This window comes from Bison bison, unplaced genomic scaffold, assembly GCF_000754665.1.
Source record: "Bison bison bison isolate TAMUID 2011002044 unplaced genomic scaffold, Bison_UMD1.0 scf7180017864440, whole genome shotgun sequence".
NCBI lineage: Eukaryota > Metazoa > Chordata > Mammalia > Artiodactyla > Bovidae > Bison > Bison bison.
The window spans coordinates 3,091,297-3,112,725 of record NW_011495002.1 but is presented as its reverse complement, the minus strand read 5'-3'; the positions used below and the strand labels follow the sequence as shown (position 1 = coordinate 3,112,725).

General features: G+C 45.2%; 1 protein-coding gene across 1 annotated transcript in view; it reads left to right on the top strand.

Annotated features, from left to right (window-relative positions):
- Window positions 1–574: 574 nt before the first annotated feature.
- FAM134B (family with sequence similarity 134, member B) overlaps window positions 575–21,429 on the top strand; it is a 145,223-nt gene continuing 124,368 nt past the window's right edge. The window contains exon 1 of the mRNA XM_010858801.1: window positions 575–594. Within this exon, the coding sequence (XP_010857103.1) occupies window positions 590–594 (5 nt within the window). The 5' untranslated portion in view covers window positions 575–589. The remainder of the gene's footprint in view (window positions 595–21,429) is intronic.

Below are 21,429 nucleotides of genomic sequence, written 5' to 3'. Positions count from 1 at the left end.
CAAACCCTCCTCCACTTTAAAAAATATTTTAAGTTGATATGTTGTATTTTCAGTTTTATTCAGTTCAATACATTTTTCTTTTTCTTCTGTCCCCCCCACTTTTTTTTTGGCTTCATGGCATGTGGGATCAGACCCGCGCCCCTTTCAGTGGATGCGTGGAGTCTTCACCACTGGACCCCCAGTGGGGAGTCCAACCCAATCCCTTTTGAAAACTGCATGCTGCCAAGTGTGGAAGCAGTGAGCGAGGAAACTTAGGAAGGGGGAATCATAAGTTTCCCAGGGCAGAATCACCCTTCAGATTTTGCAGGCCTGTATAGAGGCTTTGCTGAGTTGATCCAACCATGTCTTTGGGGGGTCTTGAGCATCTGCAGTAGGTATATTGACTGGTCTCCCCAAGACTTAACCTCATGCATTTCCTCCAGATTTACCTGCACTTCTTACCTGCTGTCACAGGAGCCAGTTCGTAAAAGTCACTTTTGACATAAGGGGACTTTCTCCTCTCTCAGTAGTCAAGGCTTACGTTTGATCGCGTCTACTGGAAACAAGAAGTCTACCGTCCAGGTGATGGAGCTCCGCCTTCTTTCAAGTGATGAGGTAACTCCATCCTGGGAGACCTTTCAGAGGAGACTTGGTGTCACTTGAATATGCCTTTATTATTCAAAGGAAATATTTTTACATGTTCTTGAACTACAAATGGATAACATTTGCTCAAGTATCACTGAGACCTGTTAAATTCGACAACGTACTCGGTAACTTTGTTTTCAAACCCAGCTGAAGGACTTTTTTGTTGGTAATAAAGTCTCTTGAAAAGAGCTCTTGACCTCTTCCCCTCAAGCTCTCCTGTAGCTGCTACACATAATTAAAAAAAAAAAAACAAAAACAAAAAATTATGTGCACACTCAATATTTTTTAAAAATTCAAAATTTCAGGGGAAATAACAGCCAAATAAAAAAATAAGGATTAAAGCTATTCATTCGAACAGTGAGGTTTAGGGACTGATACACAGGACTTCCCTGTTGGCTCAGACAGTAAAGCGTCTGTCTACAATGCAGGAGACCCAGGTTCAATCCCTGGGTCAGGAAGATCCACTGGAGAAGGAAATGGCAACCCACTCCAGTACTATTGCCTGGAAAATCCCATGGACAGAGGAGCCACAGAGAAGCCTGGTAGGCTACAGTCCATGGGGGTCGCAAAAAGAGTTGGACACGACTGAGCGACTTCATTTACTTACATACACAAGATTGCAGCTGCTACTGATTTGCCCAACTCTAGTCCCCCAGGGGAATTTCACGGGTAGTCCGGAGGTGGCCTTGTGCGCTCTTGCTTGGGGCTCTGTTGCTCATGAGTTGCATAAAATCCAAATCCATCTTTGTCAATGGAGGAAACGGCTCATAAACTGGAGGAAGGGATGGTAATGAAATTCCTTCTGCGGCTGAGTTCCTGTCGTTGAATGGATATGTCTTGGACTATTGACTGTAGCTTGGAAACCTTACTTCATCTAAGTCATCTTTTTAGAATGAATATATATTTCCTTGTCATACCTGATGGTTTTAACTTCCAAATACCTTTGGGATAAGTTCAAACAACAGCTTGCGTTGTTACATTGTGTAGGATATCTGAGAGTTATAGCGAGGGACTTTAACTGGTTTATTTTTATAGTTTATGAAAAATATGGTGCATATGTGAAACTACAGACCTTTTTCTTATAAATTACATCCAAATATTTAAAGATATTTAACAATGATGTTTCCCTTTTCGCTCAAGTTCCAAGTTTCTTAGATTTTAAAGTATAAGCTAGTGGAAATGGAGAATATGATCTTAGGTTGTTTTTTGCTTTTCTAATTCACTAGTAGGAGCAGACTCTAGTTTTCATTTATCAAAGTGGAAATTGATCATTTCCATTCAAAGCTTCAGTTTTAGTAATATCCTGAGTATTTTAGCTCTGATGTTGTCCATGGACTCTCTGCTGTGTGTGGGTTTGCCTGGCGCACAACGTGGATGTCTTAAGCCTTATCAGCCCCTGATTCATGCCACGCTTGCCACGTGCCTCTGGCATCCAAAAGCGAGGCTGTTGTTGGGTATTGTCTTCAGAGTATCAGAGATGATCTTTTCTTCTAGTTAGAGCTCCTGGATGTGTGGAAAGAAGCCCTGGCTCATAGTGCTTTCACGTAGGCCTGGCTGCTTAGATAGCGTGCAGTCATCGGCCAGGGCACCGTCCTCAGGGACCTGACCAATCACATCATTGCAGCAGGGCTTTATTCAGCACCGTGGCAAGTTCAGAGGGCCAGACTGACTTCCCATTAGAGAGATACATATTCACCTAGGCCAGAGTCCCAGGGCCATCATCTTATCAGTTGCTTTTCAAAAGGTCTTCCAAAACTCTGCAGGAATATTTATGCTCCATAGGCAATTACTGTCCCTTCCCCCCTACCCCCTCCATTTTGGCAAGCTGTTACTGTTGTGATAGTATGATAGTGTGCTTTAGGGAGTTCATGATTCACGATAACGTTAATTACATGCATAATTATTTAATTATGTTAATTTACCCATCCATTCAGTAAACACTGAATGAGCCACAATGCCAAAAGGCATTCTTGAGCACCCACGACCAGCCAGGTGGTGGCCTTGTCCAGGGGTGACCTTGGTGAACTGGACAGAGGGGATCCTTCCCTCCTGGAGCTAATGGTTTGGTGTCAGCAAATGATAAACAAGCAAATGAATGTACAGGTGGGAATCAAGATGAGTCATGAAAGGAATAAATGTTTTTCTGGGAAAGCAGTAGGGTGACGAACATGATCACAGTCAGCCAAGGAGACTGGTTCTCCGGGCTCTGTTGCTACTGAGCGTGACCACAGGGCAGTGTTTTGACCGGGTGCCTTTACCAAGCTTTTGAAAATGCCTTTTGCCAGAGAACTCCTGTCATCCTTGATCAAAATAGCCAATCCCTTTTGAGAAAGCAGTTTTGATGTTCTGATGTAGCTGACTGTGTGGTTGGGGTCATTTTTAAAAGATGTGTTGGGAGGGACTGGTACCTGTACATGTTTTCTGGTGGGTGGAGAGAGCTACAATGTGATCCAGCAATTTCACTCCTGGGCATGTATCTGGAGAAAAAATAATTCAAGAAGATAGATGTGCCCCAGTGTTCACTGCAGCTCTGTACACAATAGCCAGGACATGGATGCCACCTAAAAGTCCATCAACAGAAGAATGGATAAATAAAATGTGGTACATATGTACAATAGAACATTGCTCAGATGTAAAAAAAATAAAACAATGCCATTTGCAACAACATGGATGGACCTAGAGGTTCTTACGCTGGATGAAATCAGTCAGACAAATATTATGTGATAGTGCTTATATGTGGAATATAAAAAAAGGCTACAAATTAAACCATCCCATGGTTGGGAAGATCCCCTGTAGGAGGGCATGGCAACCCACTCCAGTATTCTTGCCTGGAGACTCCCAAGGGTAGAGGAGTCTGGTGGGCTACAGTCCATAGGATTGCAAAGAATCCAACAGACTGAAGCTACTTAGCACTCAAGCACGAGCTTATCTATAGAACCAAAACAGAGTTACAGCTTTAGAAAATAAATGTAGGGTTACCGGGGGGTAAGGAGGAGAGGGATAAACTGGAAGATTGGGATTGCCACCTGTGCACTACTGTATATAAAATAGATAACTAATGTGGACCTATTGGGGACCTACCATATAGCACAGGGAACTCCACTCTCTGTGACGGCCTGTATGGGCCGTCTAGGAAACAGTGGATGTGGGCATCTGTATAGTGGATTCACTTTGCTCTGTACCTGAAACTTGCACAACACTGTAAATTAATTATTCCCCAATAAAATTAAAAAAAAAGACATGTTAACAACTGACCAAAGGCATCTTTCTGTTGTGTGTGTGTGTGTGTGTGCGCGTACACGTGTGCCGAGTCATGTCTGACTCTTTGCAGGCCCATGGACTGTAGCTCACTATGGCTCCTCTGTCCATGGGATTCTCCAGGCAAGAATACTGGAGTGGGTTGCCGTTTCCTCCTCCAGGGGATCTTCCCGACCTGGGAATCAAACCTGCGTCTCCTGCATTGGGAGGGGGGTTCTTTACTCCTGTGCCACCTGGGAAGCAGTTTTACCTCACATTCACTTCTCATCTGATTGAAATGCCTGCTTATGACTGAAATCTGGATCCTATCCAGTGTCAGGCTCCTCGTGTCTGCTGTTTGCCATTGCACTGAGGCGTTTTCTCTTATCTTTCATGTTTAATGTCAGATGTTATAAACACAGAGGCAGAGTCGCTCATTTGGAGACCTTAGTGAGAAACTGTTGTCTTTGCTCATTATGTTTGCTTTTACTCTGCTTCCAGGCATTGTTTTTCACGGGCGTTGTCTATATGTTTGAAGAGTTAATTTGGCGCTGGGAATCTCAGGTGGCATTCTCAGGAGGACATGTGTTTTCCGTTGGAGGTTGGTGAGGGCCGTGCTAGGGGATGGCTTTGTCTCCCTTGTTTAATTAGAGAGAGTTGCACCACTGCTGTGCAGGTGTGCACAAGAGGACAGGCCTGTCGGGTGATGCTCACACCTTCTAGCACACCCATGGGAGTTTTGAAACTGCGTGTGTTACAGCAGGTGGCTTGGTTTCCTCCTATAACACTCCCAACCACCATTTATCTTGTCTTTCTTTTATTGCTCCTTTTGGACAGACAGTCAAAAGCATTAAACCCAGCGTCTCCAGAGATTCCTTTTTTTTTTTTGTAACCATTTTTTAAATTGAAATATAGTTAATTTACAGTGTTGTGTTAGTTTCTCGTGTACAGCAAAGTGATTCAGTTATACACACACACACAAACATCTATCAGGTTCTTTTCCTCTATGAAAGCGAAAATGTGACAGTGTTAGTTGCTCAGACGTGTCTAATCCTTTGTGACCCCGTGGACTGTAGCCCTCCACGCTCCTCTGTCCATAGGATTCTCCAGGCATGAATACTGGAGTGGGTAGCCATTCCCTTCTCCAGGAGATCTTCCTGACCCAGGGGTTGAACCTGGGTCTCCCACATTGCAGGGGGACCCTTTACAGTCCGAGCCAGCAGGCAGACCCTTTATAGGTTGTTGTAAGCACTGAGTGTAGTTGCCCGAGCTGTACATTAGGTCCTTGTTGTTTATTTTATATGGAGTAGTGTTTATGTGTTCGTCGCAAACCCTGTCTTCCTCCCATCTCTTTTGTAACCGTAAGTTTGTCTTCTATGTCTGTGAATCTATTTTGTTTTGTAAATAAGATCTTTTATATCATTTTTTAAGATTCCACATACAAGCAATAGCATATGATGTTTGTCTTTTCTCTGTCTGACTTCACTTTTAACAAGTCAGGGATGCATTGTCGTTCAGGTCGTTATTGCATCTCCCAGGCTCTCAAAGTGAGCTTTTTTTTTTTTCCAGTTTTTTTTCTAAATTTTATTTTATTTTTAAACTTTACAATATTGTATTGGTTTTGCCAAACATCGAAATGAATCTGCCACAGGTATACACGTGTTCCCCATCCTGAACCCTCCTCCCTCCTCCCTCCCCATACCCTCCCTCTGGGTCGTCCCAGTGCACCAGCCCCAAGCATCCAGCATCGTGCATTGAACCTGGACTGGCGACTCATTTCATACATGATAGTATACATGTTTCAATGTCATTCTCCCAAATTTTCCCACCCTCTCCCTCTCCCACAGAGTCCATAAGACTGTTCTATACATCAGTGTCTCTTTTGCTGTCTCGTAGACAGGGTTATTGTTACCATCTTTCTAAATTCCATATATATGTGTTAGTATACTGTATTGGTGTTTTTCTTTCTGGCTTACTTCCCTCTGTATAATAGGCTCCAGTTTCATCCACCTCATTAGAACTGATGCAAATGTATTCTTTTTAATGGCTGAGTAATACTCCATTGTGTATATGTAGCACAGCTTTCTTATCCATTCATCTGCTGATGGACATCTAGGCTGCTTCCATGTCCTGGCTATTATAAACAGTACTGCGATGAACATTGGGGTGCACGTGTCTCTTTCAATTCTGGTTTCCTCAGTGTGTATGCCCAGCAGTGGGATTGCTGGATCATAAGGCAGTTCTATTTCCAGTTTTTTAAGGAATCTCCACACTGTTCTCCATATTGGCTGTACTAGTTTACATTCCCACCAACAGTGTAAGAGGGTTCCCTTTTCTCCACACCCTTGACGTAATTGTCTATGATTTCACAACTTCACTTACCCACCAACTATATTTTAATTGATGAATTCTTTTCCTATTAAGAAGATGAGGAAATGCTCACTGTTTTAGTTTGCCTTCTACTATTGGGGGTGAGAAGGGATTTTTCTAGTGATGAAATATCAAGTTCTTACCCCAAGGAGGTCATCTCAGAACCAGATTTGTGGCTGTCATTTTGCATCTCAACTCTTGGTTTGATTTCTCGTGGGCTAAACTTAAACCTGAATGATGGTCTTTTCTTTATTTTTCCTCTCTCAGTTGCTTTTTGGATTGAGATAGAGTAGAAATAAATGCTCATGGAGGCACACAAGTGTGTGCATGTGTGTCTGCCTCTCTCATTGTATGTGTGTGTGTTTGTGTGAGGCTAAGGAGGAGGGGTGAACGGGAGGTGAACTAGCTTCTAGCAAGATGAGCCTGGTTAAAGAACTTAATCTCTCTGAGCTTCGGTTCGCTCGTTTGTCAAAAGCAGTGAGGATTACGGAGCCAGATGCCTCACGTTCTCAGCACTCCAGCCATGAACTCATTCAGGCTCGTGCCCTGGCCTCGTGGCTCTTTTTCAGAATCACAGTTTCCCACTTAAAAATGCTCCATTAAATTGTGTGTTACCACTTGTTTGTGCTGTATATCAAAAGTTATTCTTTTTTTCATCATAAGATGTGAAAGAAGACAGTAAAATATTCTTTTAAATAAAAATAACTTCTTAGGGGCTGGAGGCCTGATTTATAGGTTACCCTGCACTTTCAGGAGCAGGCTCCACCAATCCAGGGCAGAATAATTTTGTGACAGTAGCGCTCCCTCCCACCGGCAAGTTCCCACGTGTTCTCCATCCGGGAGGGTGGGAGAGGCTCTGCTCCGCCTGCTCAGGGATCCTGTAGGTCCCAGGACCAGGGGCTGGAGTTGGGGACCCTGAAGAATTGACATCCATCAAAAAAGATTCGTTCCTGGGGCTCCCTTGGCAGCTCAATGGTGAAGACTCTGCGCTTCCATGCAGGGGATGTGGGTTCCATCTGTGATCAGAGAATTAAGCTCCCACATGCCGCGAGGCATGGCCAAAAAAGTAAAAATTAAAAAATTCATTCATATCCAAAATTTACTCTTGGTTTGGAACACTCCAGAAACACATTTGAGGCCAGGGGTCCGTGAGGCAGCTACTGGTCCTCTCTCATGCCTTGTGTACTGATGAATAACATAACCCCCCTCCCCGGCCCCATATATCTGTCTCTGTCTCTCTTTTCTCTTTTCATTGGACTCATAGGAAAGAACCAGAAAGGGTTTTCTTACCTGGATGACAGAGCACAGTCTTGGGCCTGGAGGCAGCCCTGTCAATCAGAATCCAGGCAGGCAGTGGCCATGCGTCCAGAGTGGGCCTTTCTGGTGGCCTGGGTTCTCCCCTCCTGTGCCAGCAACTGGAAGGACACCCACTGGACCTGCACACGTGCTTTTGGTTTCTACTCAAGTTTGGAAAACGTCTCCCACCCTGTGTTGGTCAGGCAGTCACCCAAGTAGGATTATAGTCTCCCTCGTGGCGCAAATGGTAAAGAATCTGCCTGCAATGCCGGAGACCTGGGTTCAATCCCTGGGTCAGGAAGATCCCCTGGAGGAGGGTAAAACCCAGTCCAGTATCCTTGCCTGGAGAATTCCCATGGACAGAGGATCCTGGCAGGGCTACAGTCCATGGGGTCACAAAGAGTTGGACATGACTAAGCAAGTAACACTTTCACTTTGGCCTGTCCCCGTGTTGCCTTTTTTGGGGACAGACACCCACCTGTTGTCATCACTGCTGTGTCCCCTGAATGTACCTGTGCAAACTGTGATGACATGATTCTGGGATGATGTGATGACAGGATGACTAGTTCTGGGTAGTATATAGTTTTTTGAATGTTTTTGCATCAGATGAAGGTGGGTGACTTTTTTCCTGGCATAGCTCCTGGATATGGTGTTCCTGATATTAAGGGAGTGTTTGTGTGGGGAGGCTGCTTACTCGTATTCTTAGGGGGGCATGTTGGTAAATGGGGTGACCCATGAAGCTTCAGTTCAGTTCAGTTCAGTCACACAGTCGTGTCCAACTCTTTTCGACCCCATGGACTACAGCACGCCAGGCCACCCTGTCCATCACCAACTCCAGGAACTTGCTCAAACTCATGTCCATTGAGTCAGTGATGCCGTCCAACCATCTCATCCTCTGTCGCCCCCTTCTCTTCCTGCCTTCAATCTTTCCCAGAATAAGGCTCTTTTCAAATGAGTCAGATCTTCACATCAGGTGGTCAAAGTACTGGACCTTCAGCTTCAGCATCAGTCCTTCCAATGAATATTGAGGACTGATTTCCTTTAGGATTGACTGGTTAGATTTCCTTGCTGTCCAAGGGACTCTCAAGAGTCTTCTCCAACACCACAGTTCAAAAGCATCAATTCTTTGGCACTCAGCTTTCTTTATGGTCCAATTCTCACATCCATACATGACTACTGGAAAAACCATAGCTTTAACTAGACAGACCTTTGTTGGCAAAGTAATGTCTCTGCTTTTTAATATGCTGTCTAGGTTGGTCATAACTTTTCTTCCATGAGGCTTCAGTATACTGATAAAGGATTCTTGATCTTGGCCTTCCAATAAATGGCCCTCCCAGGATGGCAGAATTACTAACTCAGTGCTCAGTCTGTTTGATGTTTTCAACATTTGAAGCAAATTAAACTGGTGCTTCTCTGTGTTGTGTATTTGTCTGGCTCTTTAGTGGGTGAGTGTGTGATGTTCTGTCTAATCCTAAGGACGCCGGACAAGGTGTCAGTTGGGATACTATGGTTTCTCTAGTCTTAAGTCACCTGTCTCTTCTAATTTGCAGTTTCTTATAGTTTGTTCAGTTCTTTCAGCCTTGGCGTCTTCGTTAACTGAGTGTAGCAGCCTGAGAGAATGTCTTCTTCCCTAGCCGGTAGGGAAGAGACAGGATGGTCCTCAGCTCTGCAGGGTGGCCCTGGGGCAACTTTAGGCTCATTCACCTTGACACAGAAGTAGACCTTGCCGTGAGCAGTTCAGTCCAGACACTTGGCCCAAGGGCTGTAAAAGCCTCAGTCCTAGTTCTGGAACATTATGGGCTCAGACCTTCGAGGCGAGGGTCTGGGCTGTGTGAATCTTGTTGCTGAGCCTAGGATCTTGACTCAGGGAATGGTCATTCCAGGAGGCCCATTGAGGTGAGACTGTGATCCTGTACAGTGTATTATTAGGGTGTGATCAAGGTTTCATCACCCGGATAGGGGTTGGCTGGAGCTGGGGAGGCAGAGTCCTGGCCAGGCTTCCCATGAGGAAGAAGAGAAGGACCAGGGTAGGGATGGGCTGGAGAACCAGGCTGACCAACAGGGCAAGACCAAGTGGGGTGGGGGCCACATGAAAGCACCAGGACTAGGGTGTCCAGTTCCCTCCATCCTTGGGTTTTCAGAGTGACGAAGCTGGAGGAATAAGATCGACAACTGGGGCAGTGCTGTCAGAACTGCAGAGTGTCTGACCCTTGTGGGGCCCTGAACAGGGTGCGTTGGAACGGGGTCTGGGAAGGAATGAGAATGAGAGGAGCCCATATGACAGTTGCTCTTTCAACCCTGCTATCTAGGGACTTCACTGGCGGTCCAGTGGTTAAGATTCCTCACTTTCACCACAGGAGGTGTGTGTTCGATCCCTGGTTGGGGATTGAAGACCCCTGCATGCCTCACCAGGGCCCCCAATTTTTTTTAAAGAATCCAAGCAAAACAACCACTCCCCTGCTATCTAGAACATTCTGGTGCTTTAGATTGGTTGGTTAAAGTGGGAGGCCGAGGGACTCTGTAGATGATATGTAAACAGAGCAGTGGACTTGGAGTCAAGAAGACCCAAACTCTTTGGGTTATATGCTGCACGTTTTTTTACTAATTGCTCTAACCTAGTCTATTTATCGGAGAAGGCAATGGCACCCCACTCCAGTACTCTTGCCTGGAAAGTCCCATGGATGGAGGAGCCTGGTAGGCTGCAGTCCATGGGGTCGCTAAGAGTCTTGCGCGACTGAGCAACTTCACTTTCACTTTTCACTTTCATGCATTGGAGAAGGAAATGGCAACCCACTCCAGTGTTCTTGCCTGGAGAATCCCAGGGACGGGGGAGCCTGGTGGGCTGCCGTCTATGGGGTCGCACAGAGTCGGACACGACTGAAGCGGCTTAGCAGTAGCAGCAGTCTACTTATAAGTCTATGATTTCCAAATATCTAGCTTCCCAGGTTGTGCAGGAGCATTAAATGAGATGAAAATGTAGAAAAACTTACAGCTATCAAAGGGGAAAGGAAGTGGAAGGGAGGGATAAATTACGAGTATAGGATTAACAGATGCAAACTGCTATGCACAAGACAGGTGTGTGTGTGTCTGTGTGTGCTAAGTCACTTCAGTCGTGCCCAACTCTGTGCGACCCTATGGACTGTAGCCCACCAGGTTTCTCTATCCATGGGATTCTCCAGGCAAGAATGCTGGAGTAGATTGCTGTGCCCTACTTCAGGGTCTCTTCCTGACCCAGCAAGCTAACCTGTGTCTCTTACATGTCCTGCATTGGCAGGCAGATTCTTTACCACTTACACCACCTGGGAAGCCGACACAGAGAGAGAAGCAACAAGAATTTACTGTGTAACACAGGGAACTATATTCAGTTTGTTGCAATAACCTATCATGGAAAATAATCTGAAAAAAAATATATATATAACTGAATACCTTTGCTATACACCTGAAACTAACACAATAAAATGAGACGAACATGTGAAAATATTTAGCACACGGTAAGTCCTCATGACACCTCAGCTGCTTTTTTTCTCGGGCTCTCATAAAGGTTGATTGAATTCCTTACTGTGTGTCTGGTCCCCCTTTCTCCTTCCCAAGAGCTAGTCGTCTTAGAAGCCCCTTCCACCCCTGCCACTGTGGATTGAACTCAGTGTTTACATTCATTTATTTATGAAGGAAGAGGCCCCAAGTTCAGCTCAGATTTGGATCAGCCGAAAGGTATTACTTCTGCACTTACAGTTCATGAACTCAGAGGATGTTTGGATGGGAAATGCCCAGGGGAATCATTGCAGTTCATTATTTGCAAACCTGGCTGTTAACACGGAGACTCCTGTGCCCCACCCCAAGGATTCTGCTCTCCCAGGTCCAGTGTGGTGCCCAGGAATCTGTATTTGGAAAAAGTGTCCTGCATGATTCTGATGGTCAGTTTGGGGAAGGACTTATCTAGCCACTGTCCACTTTGCAGATGAATATACTGAGGCGTAGAGAGGAGGATGGAGGTGTTTCTCACTGGCCATGTGATTTGGGGCTGAAATTCAAACTTTGCAGTCGCCACTGGGCACACATACCATATATCTCCTTGCTATTGGCATAAAAGCCTATGTAAACCCAGGTGGCTCACTGGTAAAGAATCCACCTGCTGATACAGAAGATGCAAGTTCAGTCTCTAGGACTGGAAGATCCCCTGGAGAAGGAAATGGAAACCCACTCCAGTAGTCTTGCCTGGAAATTTCCCTGGACAGAGGAGCTGGTGGTGAGGGGGTGGGCAATACAGTCCATGGGGTCACAAAACAGTCGGACATGACTTAGCGACTGAACAACAAAACCGACAGCGATGCCGTGAAAACAGATGCCTGACCTTGTATTTATTTTTTTCCCTCCTCTGTGCTTCTGGGTCTCACTGTCCCTTTTCTGGTCTCCACCATCCCCCCGCCCCCCCCAAACCCCCCTTCCCCTTGCCTTCCTCCGTCATGCCCCATTGCAATGCATGGCTCTGATAGCATCTATTTCTTCTTTTTCTAGCTCCTTTCTGTGATGGAATCTTGGAGTTAGTCTTTAACTTACTGGGAACTCGTTGGAATGGGCTGTAGAGGTTGACTCAGTAACCCTACTTGGAAGTCAGCTTCTACTGAGCTGCAGAGACCACCTGGGACAGGTGTGGGGCGTGGTGGATGGGCAGATATTGTAGCCCAGGTGGCGGTGCTAGAAACCCACTGCTCGCCCGGGTGCTCCTGACTTGATTTGCCCGTGGCTTTTCTCCTAATTCCTTTGCAGAGCTGGGGTAGGGTAGGCTGAGTTCGCCTTGCCTTGACCTCAGCTGGACTTGGTTCCTCTCTAGCTGTGCCCTTGGCTTCTCCCACTCCCTGGGCTCAAGAACACAGACGCCCCGCGGCTGCTCCCCACAGTCTTGTGGTTTGTCCCCTGTGAGTTGCTTAGCTGGGCACATTCCCTGAATTCACTGGATTATCACCACTGGTTTCTACTGGAGCCAGCCTGACTCCCTCTTCCACTGACTGCAGTGGACCCTTTCTGATTGCCTCATTCTGATGCTTCCCTGCCTATGGGTGGCTTCCAAAATGTCTCCTCTCCCTGGGTCAAGAGGCTCACCTCTTTATTTTTCTTCATACTTCTCACCTCTCTTGCTTCTGATTCACTTTTTTGGTCATTGCAACTAAAGTACTTCTCTGGAAAAAGGAAAAAAAAAGCACTTCTTTGGAGACTAACACTTCAGAGTTTTAGTCTCTGATTTGCAATTTCTTGAGTCATTACTTTATCTCACTAGATTGCATGATTACCCTCTTCTTTCTCAATTATTTAAAATGTGTATTTAGCTGATTTCTAAGAAATACATCCCTCCCCACCTTGGCATATCTTCATGTTTAAACAGATTTGCATCTGGGATGCTATTACAATTCAGAGGGTCATCGTGTATTTGGCAGATTTTTCCCCCTTTTGTGGTGTGTGTGCTCAATCGTGTCTGACTCTGCAGTCCTTTGGACTGTAGCCCGCCAGGTTCCTCAGTCCATTGGATTTTTCAGGCAAGAATACTGAAGTGGGTTGCCATTTCCTCCTTCAGGGGATCCTCTTGACCCAGGGATTGAACCCATGTCTCCCGTGTTTTCCCCGTTGGTGGTGGGTGTGTAATTTCACATGGCATCTTCAGACAGTATTTTTGCTGGATAAAAGACCAGGAAAAATTAAAGCCAACTTCAGTGAAGATTCAGAATTTTGTGATATTAAAGAGGACTGCTGCCAGTACGCCTAACTCTTGACAAGATGATGGAATTATTTTCCAGAAAAATGTGATCTGGAGTTTGAATAATGTTGGATAAATCATATAAGGCCCTTCTTTTATGATTAGAGGCGTGTAATGTTAATGTAATATTTAATAAAGCTCTATCTAGGCAAAGCCTATGGTTCTGTATATTTCAATAAAGAAAAACTAAACTTCCTTTTTAGATCTCTGTTTTGAAAGAGCTACAAAGCCAACATTATAGATGAATTTGTGCTTAAGAACTTGGAGAGTTTCAATGCCTTTGTCTTTCTTTCTCTGGAGACAAAAAATAAAGTGTGTTTTTTTTTAGCTGTCAACAGCCTTCATTTCATTGTAAAAAGTGAGTTATACTTTACCCAGAAAGGAGGGTTAGGTTTTTACATGTGGGTTGAGCTAAATATTGTCCTTTTCATCCATTAACAAAGAAATTGTTGTTTCCTTTTGTGAATTATCCCTTTCTTTGCTTCTTAAGAAATGTATCCTGTCAAGCCATTTAATTTGGCCTTGCAAAGCTCATCAATGACGTAATGGAAGATTCAGTTAGTGTTTCCTTATCAAATAGATACACAACTAATCAAAAAAAAAAAAAGAGGTTTAGAGACTGTAGTTGGCCACGGAGGGGAGGGTCACAGAAGGTGGCTGTGTACTTTCAGCTCCTCCTCATGTGCGCACTGTCCACACAGCCCTTCCTGGGCGCTCCCAGCCTGGCCCAGTGCTCTGCCGGCCCCCAGTCCTGAGTTGGAGCAGGCGCCCTGGAGCCCCACGCACCTTTGGAATGCCTGAAACCAATGAGCTTTGAGGGAAGATCCCCCTGTCCATGGCTTATAGGCAGTGATTTCAGACTGATTTTATATTAGTCAAAGCCTATAATTCGATAGGAAAATTTTCTACTTAAAATCACAGTACTTTCCAAAATGGACGTCATCCGGGAGCTCCCTGGTCTCCTCTATTTTTTTTTTTCCCCCACCATTAGAAGAGTCATGTAGTCACAGTCGTGTAGATTTTCTCAGAGTCTGTTTTCCTTATACCCTCCCTTGTCTCTGAGTATACAGGTTGGGTCTTATTTCTTAGCAGAGCAGAGACTAGTGTTATAATCCATCCCAACAATACCAAGTGGACTGTGGCCATTGGTGACTTGAAACTAGATTCAAATGCAAATTGATGTACCTGAACTGGAGAAGAAAGTGTAGAATACAAAAAGGACAGAAAGAAAAAAGCAAATAGACAAATGTATTTATTCCAGTATAAAAATGAATCAGAAATGATGCTATACTAGCATGGCTGGACATCATCCGTAAACTGTAATTATCACAAGCTAGACATGAGTCAGCCTGGTCATGCAGTGTTTTTTTAAAGCAATCATCGCCCTGAGATGTAGAAATTGGACACAACTTGCTAAAAGAAAGTACACACAGTGAATTGCAGAACTTGACCTTTCCAATAACTGTTAAACCATACAGTACATGTTTATAAGACAGACGGGTATCATATATACATATGATTTTATATGTATAAGCATACATAATTTAATATATTTGTATACAAAGTATGATTGTCATATGTAGTACTGACCTACGATGATATGTGCATGCTAAGTTGCTTCAGTCCAACTCCTTGTAACCCTGTGGACTATAGCTGGCCAGGCTCCTCTGTCTGTGGGATTCTCCAGGCAAGAATACTGGAGCAGGTCGCCATGCCTTCCTCCAGGGGATCTTCCCAACGCAGGAACTGAACCTGCGTCTCTTACATCTCTTGCACTGGTAGTGGGTTCTTTGCCACTAGCACCACCTGGCAAGCCTCACCTACCATGATGTGTATGTGTATATTATGGTTGTCATGTGTAATATGTACCTGTCTTGGCTTTCGGAGTCTGGATTATCCATTGTCAGATAAAAGAAGTACATGTAATACGCACTGTTTTTAAAATGGGTAACTAACAAGGACCTCCTGTAGAGCACATGAAACTCCGCTCAGTGGTGTGTGGCAGCCTGGATGGGAGGGGAGTTTGGGGGAGGATGGAGACATGTATATGGATGGCTGAGCCCCTTCGGTCACTGCTCACCTGAAACTATAAGAGCCTTGTTCATCATCCATACCCCTGTACAAAACAAAAAGATTTAAAAAATATGCAAAATGGTATTTGAATTTAATTGGTTATGAAAAGCTCACGTGCAGAACAATATTTACCAGAGCCGGAGACTTAGGGGCTGGTAGGGCTTCTTACTAGTTCTCACTTGTAGGAAGCATCTGTTGATACAGTCAGGATCCCTCGGCTAATTTGGAGAAAGACAAGTGTCTATGATCTTTTTATCGAACTAACAATGATTTTAAAGTGAAAGAAAAAAACCTTTCCAGGGCTGGCTGAAAGGGCGTGTGACCTGTGCAGACACGCAGAGCCTGGCGCCCAGAAGGCCCTGCACTTGGAGACTGATGCTCTGAGGCTGCAGTCTTATAATTCTTAGCCCTTCTGTCGAGGGATTTGTGTTTTGTTGGTGAAGCGCAACAGGACAGTGAAGCAAGGGGAGCAAGGAGCCTCAGCTCATGCGTGGGGTCTCCTCACCAGAGTGGGGTATGGGCACCCCCTCCCTGCCATTGGGTGCTGGCCCTGCCAGCCTCCCCCTCCCCACCCCACCCAGGATTGCTGCCTCTGGGCGGTGGGCAAGAGGAGGCCTGTGTTCCACTGTGACCCCCTGCTCCTCACTGAGGCGTGGGTGTGAGACACAGACCACCACCTTTGCCTGGCCCGGAGAGCCCCAGTACTCCGAGTGACCAGTTGGCAGGGGCCTCACCCCTGCCCTGGATCCAGGTCCCGAACCCGCCCTGGAGTAGGGGCTGCAGTGTCTTAGGGAGCCCCCCTTTGTTGTGGGTGGGGCCTGCAGCCTGGTGGGAAGGGGAGGTTGATTTCTCCACCACCAGCACCCACATGTTCAACTTGCACTGGACTCGGAAAGCCATGAAGTCCCCAGCGTGAGAGACACCTGTCCACAGCCTCTTCCTCTTAAAAGTCTGTGCTTTTTCACTCTGCTTCCTGGGGCCTCATGGGCATCCTGCATTGTGACCGCAACCCGTCTCTGAATCGTTGTTCAGCAGCATTCAGGAATCCTCTGGCCACCTGGGTGAGGGGGTCACTGTGTGTGTCTGTGAATTCTGTGAATGGGTGGATCAGCAAGGTCACCTGGGTCTTGGGCTCGGGTCAGGCTGTTCCATGTGATATTTGCTGGCAGGTCCTAATGTTGTTTAGTTCTACTGAGAATGTTCCCAGACCTCACAGTGTAATCCTCAGCATCAGCCAAGCAGATCAGCACTTATGGACACTCAGACCCGAGGAATGCAGCAGGTTTCAACAAGGTGTTTAAGAAAAGTCTCTCATTAGATCTTTATGGACAGGATGGACTAACATGGGCAGAAGATAATGGCAAGCTGGATGGTCTGTCATATTCATAAAGTACTGATTAATAATAGTAAACTAGGTCTCTGTGGGAATCACCAGGCTCCAGTCCTGATCCGTCTTTGATGAGGATGAGGACAGAAGACACACAGACGTCAGATGTGTGGGTGTCATGGCACTGGGTACGAGAACGAAGGTGGTTGATGCCACCAATAAGGGCTGTACATTTGATTGATGGGCTGTCAAACAGGCACCAGCGTAATAAGGCATACTGAGATTCAAAAGTTGCAGCAGAAAAATAAAATCCGTGAAGGTTTTAGCCGCCTATAAATTGAAAAGCATGCTGATAGAGCTATTTTAAAAAAGGCTGTGTCCAAGTGAGTTAATGAGTTGAAAACTTATGAATACACAAAATGCTGCACACACATTTTCAGAGAAGTTTTATTTATAATCGCCCTGAATTGGAAGCAACCAAGATGTCCTTCAGGAGGACAAACAGTGGTACTTGGATAAACGGTGGTGCAGCATATGATGGGATGTTGCTGCTGCTGCTACTGCATCACTTCAGTCGTGTCCGACTCTGTGTGACCCATAGATGGCAGCCCACCAAGGCTCTCCCGTCCCTGGGATTCTCCAGGCAAGAACACTGGAGTGGGTTGCCATTTCCTTCTCCAATGCATGAAAGTGAAAAGTGAAAGCGAAGTCGCTCAGTCGTGTCTGATTCTTAGCGACCCCATGGACTGTAGCCCACCAGGCTCCTCCATCCATGGGATTTTCCAGGCAAGAGTACTGAAGTGGGGTGCCATTGCCTTCTCCGTACTCAGTAATAAAAAAGAAGTGAGTTATCAAACCATGGAAAGACAGAGGAACTTAAATAAATTCTAAGTGAAAAGAGCCAGTCTGAAAAAGTTACCTGCTATGCGATTGCAGCTATATGACATTCTGGAAAAGGCAAACTCATAGGTACAGTAAAATGACCAGTGGTCACCAGGGTTTATGGGGAGAGAGAGAGGTATGACCATGTGGAGCTCAGGGATTTTTAGGGCAGCGAAAATATGCCAGGTGACACTGTCATGATGGATACGCAAAATTCTGCATTTGTCAAAACCCACAGAATGTGTGACAGAGTGAGCTCTCCTGTGATCTGTGGACTTGGTTAATAACATATCAGTATTGGTTCATCAGTCATAACACATGTATCACAGTGAAGCAAGATGTTAATACTAGGAGACACTGCAGGTGGGATGGGAGGATAGGGGAGGAGGGGATATGGGAAGTCTCTGCACAGTCTACTCAGTTTTTCTGTAAACCTAAACTGCTCTAAAAATACAGCCTATTAATTTTTTAAAAAGTGTGTAAGTAGAGCTTTGGAATCCAGAACAAAGGGATTCAAGGCCCTTCCTGGCTCCCCTACAGATGCCCAGTGGGAACATTTGGTCTGAAAAGAGTCACCCCTGGAGCCCGGCCAGAGTTGGATCAGACACATGGGGAAGAGGTGACGGGACCAGGGATGTTTGTGCTGACGAGGCATGATCATGACCCCCACTTTCTGCAACCTTGGTGGTGGTGGCTGGTGTCACTGAGGAGTGCTCTTGGGATCTCTTGTGTCAGTTCAGAACACCCTGAGCAGACATACTCTCCAAACTCCGTAACAGCCCTTCTAGCTGTTTTCATGTAGTAACAGGAGGAGGAAGAAGAGGAGCTTGTGTTTCGGAGGTGTTTTTGCAAGGTGGTGAGAGAGCTGGCTTAGAGCCAAGCTGTTTGGATTCCCAGATCCTGTCTGGATCCTGGTCCCACCTCCCCTGATTTTGGGGCCTTAAGAAAATTTCTTAACCTCTCCTTGCTCATCTGCAAAATGGGGCTACGGAGTAGCTTCCTCATGGGATTGTTATAAGGATTAAATGAGTGAATACATACATTGTTATAAGGATTAAATGAGTGAATACATACATTAAATGATGTCTAGAGCCATGCTTGCACTCACTAGACATCAGCTATTCTATTCACTGCAATGTGGTTCTGTAGTAGCTTCCTCATGGGATTGTTACAAGGATTAAATGAGCAAATACATGCATTGTTATAAGGATTAAACGAGTGAATACGTATATTAAATGATGTCTAGAACCACGCTTGCACTTACTAGACATCAGCCGTTCTATTCACTGCAGTGTGGCTCTGGATAGCAGAACTTGAGCCTCTGGGTCAAGGGAGGCTGGCGTTAAGGGCACTTTGTCACTCTCCTGTCCAAGCCTCTCATTGTTTCCCTGCTTCCCCTGTTCCCAGACCCAGAATGCCTTTGGTGCCTTTTTACCTGGCAGAGTCCAACAGCTTAAAGGCCACCCTCTCTCAGGAGCTCTCTCTGCCTTTCTTATATGGTCATCGGTCCTCTTTCCTGTTTCCACAGTCTTGTGGAAAGTACTTGGGTTAAACATAGCTGTTTACTTGTCTGCTTCTCAGCTTCTCTGGGATTTAGTCATCAGCCCAGGGCCTGACAGTCACTGGTTATGGAATGAAATGGGATTTCCCCTTACCCCAGTAATAAAAGGACACTGTAGGGAGCTGGATGCAGAAGACATGCTGAGCTTCCCCATATGAGATGTGTTTCAGTAGGACTGGGTGATGCTTACTGAGGGAATCATGGGTTGGATGAAAAAGTGTAGTCGTCTCTGAGTAGTGCCACAGAGTGCCAGAATCAGAATCACTTATGGCCGGCAGGCAGGGATTTTTTTTTTGTTTTTGTTTTTGTTTTTTTTTTTGATGTCCTATAAGACAGTTTTCATAAAAGAAAAGATCGGTTTGAAACAACTCTGTTCAACTATTTTTTAAAAAGATGTTACTTATTTATTTTATTTTTGGCCGCAGTGGGTTTTCACTGCTTCAGGAAGGCTTTCTCTAGGTGCAGCAAGCGGGGGCTACTTTTTGTTGTGGTGCTGGGGCTTCTCATTGCTGTGGCTTCTCTTGTGCGGAACTCAGGCTCTAGGCGAATGATCTCCATAGTTGTGGCACACAGCCTGGGTTGCTCTGAGCCATGTGGGATCTTCCAGGGCCAGGAATCGAACCCATGTCCCCTGCATTGGCAGGCAGGTTCTTTACCACTAGACCACCAGAGAAGCCCTCTATTCAACTATTTTTTTTTTAAAGTATAATTTGATTTAGTCAGATTGTAACCCTTGTTATTCTTGAGCTTTCAATTTTAGCTATTATAGCATTATTATGTTTATAAATCCAAGAAATTTTAGCAGTCATTTTCAAGAGAGTCTTTGATGAATGATTGTGTGTGTTAGTGGCTCAGTCATGTCCAACTCATTGCGATACCATGGGCTGCAGCACACCAGATTCTCTGTCCATGGGATTCTCCAGGCAAGAATACTGGAGTGGGTTGCTATTCCCTTCTCCAGGGAACCTTCCCAACTCAGGGATCGAAGCCAGGTCTCCTGCAGTGCAGGCAGATTCTTTATCATCTGAGAATGGTTTCATTAAAAACTTTCATTATACTTCTTTCCACATGTTAAACTGCATTTGTAAAGTTTATATTTTTCCTGTCCCTTTAAAGTGTTTTATTATCAAAGGTTACTACAGTTTATACCAAAGGGACTCAGGAACCAACCTGATTAACCCACCAAGATGGGCCACTTGAGGGTCCGTAGGGATGAGACTCCGGGGGCTGTGGCACATCATTCATAAACACTGAAAAGGAATGAAGGAGACCAGCTTCTCTACCTTTACCTTAAATCTTAGTATTAGAGAACACTAAGGTCTCATTTTTTTTGAGGGCTGGTAAATAAAGAGAAGGAATCAAGTGTTGATCCTGCCTTTGCCTTGAGATCCATCTCTTCTGGTCATCCGACATTGATGAAGGGAAGTTTCTCTTGATCGATGTGACCTAGCTAACACCTGAAGCTAGAATGAAGTGCTCCCACCCCCGGGTAGCCCCTGAGGAAATATCAGCCAGGCAGCCATCACCAATGGCTGCTAACGTCACAGAATCGAGACAGTGGTCACTGGGTACCTGCTGATGGGAGCACACAGGTTCACCTGTCGTGCAGCTCTATAGAAGAAGAAACTGAGCCGAAATCTGGTCAAGACTGCAGATGCAACTGCCAGTTTTCACAGTCTGCAGAAGGGGTAAAGGAAAATGTTACACTAAGCCACAAGGATACAAGAAATGATTCTGACTTTGGAAAGCTTTACTGGACAAATGAGTCTGTTTCTTCCATGATAATTTTAAGCAAAAACAGTAATAATAATAAATAGAGAGAGACAGATGAGGGGCAGACAGGAAACCTACAAATTACAGGAAACTTAAAACTCACATCTATCCGTTTCAGTGTATGATTTTTTCAGATTCTGGTTCAGTCTTTCAGTGTTTTCGTGTGTGTGTGTACACATGTGTGCAAAAGATGAGTGGGCAATTGGGAATGCTGACAGGCACCTGACGACATCAAAGAATGTTTGCATTAAGGACATTGAGCAGTATTATTAGATGTGATAGTGATATTGTTGTTAGGTTAAAAGTCCCTTTTTGTTTTTGAAGATAAATGACATTTGCAAATACACACAAAAAATAAAATTTTGTGAAGTTTGACATTTACTTCAAATAATTTAGCTGTGTATGTGGTGGAGAGAGCTTCAGTTCAGTTCAGTTCAGTTGTTCAGTCGTGTCTGACCCTTTGTGATCCCATGGACTGCAGCATGCCAGGCCTCCTTGTCTCTTACCAACTCCCGGAGTTCACTCAGACTCACGTCC